The sequence below is a fragment of the Nicotiana tomentosiformis genome, chromosome 3 (assembly GCF_000390325.3).
Source record: "Nicotiana tomentosiformis chromosome 3, ASM39032v3, whole genome shotgun sequence".
In the NCBI taxonomy this organism is placed as follows: Eukaryota; Viridiplantae; Streptophyta; class Magnoliopsida; order Solanales; family Solanaceae; genus Nicotiana; species Nicotiana tomentosiformis.
In genome coordinates, this window is record NC_090814.1 from 151214840 (window position 1) to 151223679 (window position 8840).

At 36.0% G+C, this 8840-nt stretch overlaps 1 protein-coding gene and 1 long non-coding RNA gene across 2 annotated transcripts in view; both read left to right on the forward strand.

Moving 5' to 3' along the window:
• The window catches only part of LOC104100893 (ubiquitin-conjugating enzyme E2 34-like), a 6712-nt gene extending 965 nt beyond the window's left edge, over positions 1 to 5747 (forward strand). Inside the window, exons 2-10 of the mRNA XM_009608261.4 lie at positions 1562 to 1703; positions 2172 to 2226; positions 2454 to 2492; positions 2675 to 2738; positions 2866 to 2927; positions 3025 to 3064; positions 4054 to 4081; positions 4785 to 4876; positions 5029 to 5747. Of these exons, the coding sequence (XP_009606556.1) occupies positions 1647 to 1703; positions 2172 to 2226; positions 2454 to 2492; positions 2675 to 2738; positions 2866 to 2927; positions 3025 to 3064; positions 4054 to 4081; positions 4785 to 4876; positions 5029 to 5311 (720 nt within the window). The 5' untranslated portion in view covers positions 1562 to 1646 and the 3' untranslated portion in view covers positions 5312 to 5747. The remainder of the gene's footprint in view (positions 1 to 1561; positions 1704 to 2171; positions 2227 to 2453; positions 2493 to 2674; positions 2739 to 2865; positions 2928 to 3024; positions 3065 to 4053; positions 4082 to 4784; positions 4877 to 5028) is intronic.
• Positions 5748 to 6921: 1174 nt separating this feature from the next.
• LOC104100894 (uncharacterized) lies at positions 6922 to 8505 on the forward strand. Its single transcript, XR_011415090.1, has 2 exons — positions 6922 to 7320; positions 7901 to 8505. It is a non-coding gene; the product is annotated as an uncharacterized lncRNA (long non-coding RNA).
• Positions 8506 to 8840: the final 335 nt, after the last annotated feature.

The window sequence follows — 8840 nt, forward strand, 5'->3', positions numbered from 1 at the left end:
AGATGAATGGAGAGTAGTTCTGAAGATATCTTGACAAAGTTAGGTCCATCAAAGTGCCATTTGAAATAAATTCTCAAACATATATGAACCAGATAGAGTTAAAGTATATTTATAGTTCTATTACTGGGGCTCAGTGGATAATTAAGTTAATTTTGGTAGATTGGAATCTCAAAATATTTCTAGCAATCGGCTGATCAAAATTTTTAGCAGCCATTTAAACAAACAGATGAATGGAGAGTAGTTCTGAAGATATCTTGACAAAGTTAGGTCCATCAAAGTGCCATTTGAAATAACAGGCATTGCACTATATGGCATTGAACTTTTTCTCATGCAACAACCATACGAGTAGAAAAATATAGATGTCAAACCTTTTGGCAAGAAAGATCTTCCATGCTTGAAGAGATTCATGTCCTAGTTTTATCTGCTGGCTATATCATAAGCTTTGCCAATGATTTTGTACTCATTCAATCTTAATTCCGTAGCTTGCTAGCAGTACTTCATTCATATTCTCGTTTGCTGCCTTGAATTTAGTTATTATCTTGCTATTACTTTATCAGTACCCCTTTCACATTCTCTGTTGCTATATTCGATTTAGTTTTCTAATTATTTGTCTTGCTATTATTTGCTATCAGGGCTTCTTTCACCTTCTTTAGCCGAGGGTCTATCGGAAACAGTCTCTCTGCCCTTCCAGGGTAGGGGTAAGGCTGCGTACATCCTACCCTCCCCAGACCCCACTTGTAGGATTATACTGGGTTGTTGTTGTTGTTGTTGTTCTATTCAATCTTCATCCGTGATTAGCTCCTTGAGTACTCTATGAAGTAAGCCAAAATTTTCAAACACTTCCTCCACAATGCTCGTGGAATCTTTATAGGTGTTTGAACCTACACTATAGAGTAAGGACTTGATAGGTTTTGCTCCCTCTTAAGAAAAACGTAGTATATATAGCCTATAAGGCTGAAGAGTAGCTTCTTTAACAAACATCCTTTTGTTCTACCTTACTGTGTTCCTTCCTCATCAATAACTTCTTTTTACTCATAGAAAAATCTTTTTTGGCTTATTCCATTATTCTTTTCCCTCTTTATTTTGGGAGACCTGTCTGATCCTTTGGCTGCCGTTTTTAAAATTGTAATTGAAGGTAATGACTTGTGGAAACTTGTCGACTGTTATCAGGAAAAAACCTCTAAAATTATAGTTTATTTGCATTTGGAATTTGGAGTCTAGAAGAAACCTTTTAAAAAGATTCTGATGCTCCCTATTTATTGTTTTCTCTGAAAAGGCACATTACTTCCTTCCCTGTGTAAGTTCCTTTCATCCTTTAATTCCCGGGGCCTTAACTATTGAGAAACAGATTACCAGGCTTAGTTGTCGCCTATCGGGATAAAATATTAGAAATTGAGTTTACTTATCTAACAGCTTTGCCTCCTCTTTGATTCTGCATTATTTTCCTGTCTCTTAATGATTTTTCTTTGGCACGTGTCTACCTGGAAATGTATGGCCTAAAAATTCTATGTTTCATCACTTTGAAATTCTTGGGTTTATTAAGCATCTCATATGTTTACAGGTTGTAGCATTTCTTTGGTGGTCAAAAGAATAAGGGAAGGATTGCACCATTATCACTCAGTTTCTACATATTCTGAAGCTAAAACATGGCAGAAAAAGCATGTGTAAAGCGCCTTCAGAAGGAATATAGAGCACTTTGTAAAGTACGTAATCTTTTTGCTGCTGGTAATTGTTCTACATTTGAATCTTTACCTCATAATTTTCATCAGTCTAAAGTTATTTACTTCTTCCACCAATTTCCTATTAATTGAACAAAGAAATTGCTTCTAAAGTGCAAAGCTACCGCATTGTTCTAAATACTCCTCAAATCATCAGGAATGTTCTAAATACTTATATTTACTTTGTGGATAGTACTGCATTGAAGTCATTAGCCATAATATTTGTTAATTATGGATGATGGATTCTTTGCTTGTCTCCACACCATTGCTGGCTCTGAAAGTATGGCACTTGTATTCTTAAATTCTTGTCATATCTTGGTGAGAGTCTTACTTAATGGACCAAATGATACTCGATGACACCCCCTTATACCTGTTGTGGCTAGACTACTCTACACACTGCACATTTGAGTATGTTCTACAGTGCTCTGATGTCATGATCATGCTCCATTGCAGGAACCTGTCTCCCATGTTGTCGCCCGACCTTCTCCGAATGATATTCTTGAGTGGCGTGAGTCCTACTTCTGCTCATATTCTTGTAGTCAATGTTGGAATTGAATTGAGACATAACAATGATGCTTTTTTCCTAATAAATATAGCTGAATAGGCTTATTTGCTGGGAGGGCTCACCTTCTGTTTTCCTTTTTTTCCCTTTGGCTTCACTTTATCAATTAACTCATCATTTGGTTGCTTGGATATTCCTAAGGTTCCCACTTATACCTAAATTTGTGTGTCCAGATTATGTTTTGGAGGGGAGTGAAGGAACACCATTTGCAGGTCAGTATTCGTATTATATGGTTAGCTAATATTGTTGGCCTATTGGGTGATGGCATTCTTGTTCCTCCTATCCATCTTGTTGGAATTTTTTATTGTCATCATTGAATATTTTTCATTTGCCGGAACTATGCTCCTTTTGTTGTTGTTGTTGTTCATGAAATGATACCATCTCCTATCATTAGGTGGATATTATTATGGGAAGATCAAGTTTCCTCCAGAATATCCGTTTAAACCCCCAGGAATCAGGTAATCTAATTCAGATGAGTTTGAAAATCCCCGTCTTGTTTCATCTTTGCAAGCTAGGTTGTCTCCATGCGTTTGAGGGTTTGGTTCCTGCTGATTTGTACATCATGTATGTTTTCTTCTTCTGTAGTATGACTACTCCAAACGGAAGATTCATGACACAAAAGAAAATCTGCTTATCTATGAGTGACTGTAAGTGCTTTTAGAATTTCATGGTAGCCACAGTTCTCTGTTGCTTTGAGATGATCTTTATCTGTTCTTAACTTCTGATCTCCATATTGCTTCACAGTCCACCCAGAGAGTTGGAATCCAATGTGGTCCGTTTCAAGGTATGAGCTATCAACAATGCCATAATGCTTATTTATAGGGCAATAGTTTCTTTAGTGCCTGTTTGGTAACAAGAAACTTGTCTCTTTTTGTTTCTGCAATGACAAGGGAAAACAAATCTTTCTTGTAATTTTCAAAAGAAAATATCATTTCCTAAACTAAAAGGTTAGATGTGTTTTGAGTTTTCTCTTATGAAACATTTTCTTTTTCTGGACCACTACTCAGTCTCTCCCTGCCACCTGAGCCTCAGTGCTGTCTAGACTCACCCTAAAAGATGCCCTATCCACGGTCGTCCAGGCCTTCCCTTTTCCTCCACCTTAGCTTAAACCCTTGCCCTCTCTCTCCCACTGTCCCATCCACTCAATTTATGTAAATTTTCTTGATTTTTTTTTTTTTTTTTGCGTACCAAAATTGTTCTTGCTTTCTATGACAAAAAGAACTATGCTCAATTCCAAACTAGGTGTAGTCATGAAATGTCAGACACCAGTTGCACTCACATTTAATACCAATACTCAATAGTTTGTCTTATTGGTAAAAGAAATACTCTATAGTTCGTCTTTTTAGACAAATCAAGGGCTCTCAACGCTAGAGGTTCTTGATATTTTTCTATTAACATAAATTTTTTTAACAAATTAAAAAACTCCTGACACACAGTGGACCTAATCTAACCCCAGCACCATATGTCTTAATCCCAATTAGTTGGTGTCCTATATGGATCTTTTGCATCCATTTATTCCCTTTTCGCTAAGTTAAAACAGTTTCCGATAGAATATTTGTCTTTTGCAATAACTTCCCTCCATGTGTGTCTAATTTGTTATGAATATTTTTATACTCAGTATATGATATCTAACATGTTTCTGAATTCTTTTCAAAACAGAGTAGCGAAAAATGTCTACTTATTTTTCTACAACTAAAATGAGAACCTTTATTATCAATTGGACTAAATACTTTCTTCCTTGTTTGGGCTAATTTTTCCCTGTATTGCATGCAGCATACTGACAGGACTGCTCTCATTTATGGTAAAGTTCATCGCAACTGATGCAGCTTTGAACGACCCTTGGTGTTCTCATTCCATCTGTTGATATATATTCTGAGTTGTGCTTGAACTGCTTCGTGCATTTCCTTTTATCAAATTCTTATTTTTTATGTGTCTGGACAATTGAGTGCTGTCTGTCTGTCTGTGTGTGCATGGAAGCCGTACTAGTGAATAGATTCTTCATTTCAAAACCACTGCTAGAGGTTGAGAACAATCTGAAGTTGTAAGATCAATTTAACCATTAAAGCTCACTCTGTATACGGGGAAAGGAGGGAGCTCTGCTACTTGGTGATGTTGCTCTGAAATTACCCCTTGTGGCTCTACGTCTTCCTACCAAGAAGTGCATTCCAAACCCTCCCTGTGCCATCATTGCTATGAGGATGCCCAACTGTATGGTTTTTGCCATAAAAATCACCACTTCTTATCCATCTTTTGACCCTTCCAGCTGATGATAGCTTCTCTCCGACCACCTGGAATGGCCCAGTGGAAACCAAATATATTCAGAAACATGAACCAAGTCTCCCATCTCTACCTTGAACAGATCGTTTACTGATTCAGTTGATGTCTTGCTTATATAACATCTGCTGCATATGTTGAATCATTTCTTTTCGCAAAATATATTTGGTTAATGATGCATTTTGTAATGCAGCTGCTAATTTCATGTTCTATCAATGTATTACTTGCAGATGGACAATAGTCCTACCACAGGCAGTGTAACAACATCAGTTGCTGAGAAAGAGAAGCTTGCAAAGACGTCTCTGGCTTTTAATTGTAAAAAGTGAGTTGACTACAAGTTCCTTACTGTTGTGTTGTATTTCTCTCAGATGACTGCCTCAAGCTTTTTAGTTTCCACAGTTGAAGATCTGCTGCATTTTGTTTAATTACATTTTTATAAGGTCGGGGTAACTTACTCTCTATTTTTTGTAATAGCCCAACCTTTAGGAAATTGTTTCCCGAGTATGTGGAGAAGTATGAACAGCAGCAGCTACCAGCCCAACCTGTTCCAGAGCAGGTATCATCCGTGCCAACTCAAGCAGAAAAGTCTAGACCATTGTTGGATGAACATGGTAATTCCACTAAGGATGACGTGAATAGAGTGAAGCCTATAAAAGATGTCAAAAACCGACAGAGGCAATCTTTCCCTACTTGGTTGTTGCTGTTGCTAGTTTCAATTTTTGGTGTTGTAATGGCCTTGCCTCTGCTTCAGCTTTGATGAATGGAATCTTGTCGAGTGCACTACGCTGAAGAAGAGAGCACAGTAAATCACAGATATATAGTTATCCCGCTCTGGGTTCCTGATATTTACTTGTCTAGGTCCTTCATTTACCTATGGGAGATTGTATAGGCAGGGCAAGATTAAACTGATCTTTAATCTAGCTAATGTGCTTTTCTTTCCTATTGCGCACGTGAGTGGAGATAACATTATGTGGTTTTATGATGAAGGGCTCAGAGTTGCAGGAGGTAATTGTTTGCTTTTTCCATGTAGTTTTGAAATGTGGGTTTATCGTTTTTTTTTTTCCTTCGTTTTTGGGGAAGGGAGGAACATGGTAGGGGGTGTATGCTCTTGTGAGGTATATTGTATAGACTTGGTAAAAATTCACTTGACAATTTCAGCAAGTAAAGTCAAAGGCCGAGCCTTAACCAGCAAAGAGGGACAGCCGTGCTAATTCAAGCATAGTGAAAGTGCTTCAACTCTTTCTTTCCAGCAACAAATCTGTTTAGTATGAAAATGGTGGCATAAAAAGCAAACTATCATTACTAATGCTTTTCCTCGTGCTGATGTTCGCGTGTTCGATCAACTATTCCGTGCGGGGTAACTTATTGCTAACTAAACCAATTATTTCTGTGAGGATCTCACTCGTGACAAGGCCATGCATGGTTTAAACTTGTTCGTTAAAATCTGAGTTTCTTTTTTTTTTTTATGGAACACAGAAATATATCACTTAGCCAACTACGTGTCTGTTGCCGATTAGTTAGGTTATGATAAAACAACACAGTGCCATAAGTTTGAATGGTTGTCTGAATACTATCAACCTCTACATCACTAAATGACAGTTTGGTGTACAAATCATTTTGCGTTTATAATGAATTCGGGGAAGGACTATGGTTTAGGAGTGATGTAGGTCTACTCTAGACACGGAGATAATTTTACCATTGCTTTTCCGTTAATCGCTTATACTTCACTTCTAAAGGGTTAAAAATTTATTAGCACTAAGGTATGGAAACACTGTTGAAAATGCTATCCTTGAAACCCATAATCCCTGGCATGATGATGCTATCCTAACCCACTTTTCACGTGCCTTGTCGCCCACTGGAGAATTATACTAATAATCTCTCGCTCCAAACTCCTAAAATTGCGCCGTAAAAACTCCCATTTTCTTAAACTCCATCTCTCTCTCTCTCAATAATATGTGATACCTCATCTTATTAAAATTTAGAAATAAATTTAGCACTCTACTAGTAGTATATAGTGGAGACAAGAAGTCTGACGTAACAAAAAGGGCGCCTTTATTCCTTGCTTTAACTAGTATTTAATTACGAGAAATAAATTGCGCCTTTATTCACGTCTTAATTTCTTCATGAATCCAAATCTTCACTCCAGAAAAGCTCAAGAATAACGTGCTAGAAATGACAGTTTTTTTTGAAGAAGCTCCTTTCTTAGGTATGTATTTTATGGAATTGGGAAAACGGTATCCCTTCACTCATTATCTTTTTAAATTTCACTTTTTTCAGATTTGTAATTTAGATCATTTATGTCTGTGTACTGCTGATGACAATGTTGACCCATTTCAACTATAAAAAAACAGTTGCTTGTGTAGCTCCATTCTTTTCACTGCTTTGGTAAATATAGCTTTCTGTAACTAATCCAACCACCATTCTTTGCCATAATTTCTTATGCACTCTAATGGGATATAGGAAAAGCATTAGCTGGCCTTTCCCCCTTTATCAAAGAAAATAGCTTTTATCTTTTGGAATCTACTAACATTAGGGAAGCCTCTACTTTCTACAAAATTACCTAGGAAATTCGGGTGCAATGAACAATGTATCTCTATTGGTATGATTTTTAACGCTTTCTGAAAAAATTTCACTTCACACTGCAGAAGCTAAACCGGCATTCCTCAAAGTCTAATGCAAATCATGAACAAGTTTCCTATATACCCAAGATATGAAGCTGGGGACTATTGTGGATATGAGTTTGATCCTCAATCAGATTTTACGGATGTAAGTCATTGTTATTCTTTCTATATAGTTTAAAGCAATTATATTTCATATTTTATTCTCTTTCTTTCCTCATCATATGTACCAATTTCCATAGGGGTGAAATGCTTTTAGATTGTCTAATGGTATATATGAAATATTAATTGTATGCATGTGACAAGCTTACCAGTAAAATAAGTGACTTTACTAACTGTCAGAAGAAAATAGGTATTTTGACTAAATTATCCATAATTAAAATTTGCATATTGTTAACTTGACTCAATGGGATATGTAAATAAGGGCGAATTTTTGGAAAAATAAAATTAATTCCTTCTTGATTATATAAAAGTTCACTTATTTTGGACCAAAATAAAAAAAGCAAAAGAGTCACTTGTTATGGACCGGAGGGAATACTATTTAATTTGATACTCTTATTTTTAATCAGTTTCCAAAATAATAACATCATTTTATATCTAGAAATAATTTAAGATTATATTTTTTAATTATCCAATATTACACTATTTTATAGCCACATAAATATCGGTACACGTTTAAAAAGTCTTTATTTCTTTGTTGATGATTTACGACTTGCACAATTTTATAGTTCTTGACAGAAGTAAGAAATCATGAATCAGAAGAGAAAAAATTTGGTGTCACGCCTCCACGTCCTGTGGAATTGGGAAAGAACAATTTTGAAAAGGATATTAAGGAAACTTGCAGGAAATCATGGAAAAGATCACTGTTTTCATGGCTGAAGAATAAGAAGAATCAGAGAAACAGAGAACCTTTAAAAGGATCCACCATTAACAAGCCAAAGCGTGGATGTGTTTCGGGTCCAATGACAGGGATTAGTGGGCCGGGTGCTATAGCTGTCAGGCCCAAAAAGCCCACTTCAGGGCCCCTCACAAATTTTTTCAGTCCAATGAACAGAGGGGACAATGAAATACCATATCTCTGTCTTCAGAAGTTTAAGAATAGTTCTCCTGATGTTCGATCCCACGGACCTATTTACCTCGTAACCTAGGAAGTTTGTTTGTGATTTTTTAGCGGTGCAAAGGATATTTTTGTTTGACAAAGTATCAGGAAAATCAAAGCACATTCGTAAGTAGAATTCATATGCAATATCACATGTCTACTGCTTAAGTTTTGAGTACTCATGGCTAAAACGTATAGTTGAAAAGTGTCACGATCAATAGTTTTTTCCACAAATATGTTTCCAATTTCCAGCATTTTTATAGACAGTTGTAATCAATGCAGCTGTATCGTATACGGCAAGGATCAACTAAGTGATAAGGTGAACGGATTCTTCTTGGACTTAATTAATTACTCTTTATCTCAAATTATCTGTCGTGTTTCTCTTTTACACTTTTCCTTAAAAAATATTGATTAGGAAATGGATTAGACTATATGTCTTAAGATAAAATCTCTCTTCATTTAATATTTATTCTATTTATGTGTTATCTCCATCATCAAGAACAATTATTATTAAGGGTAAAAAAAAAAGAAAAAATAATTAATTTTGTCTTGAACTTCTAAAATAACAA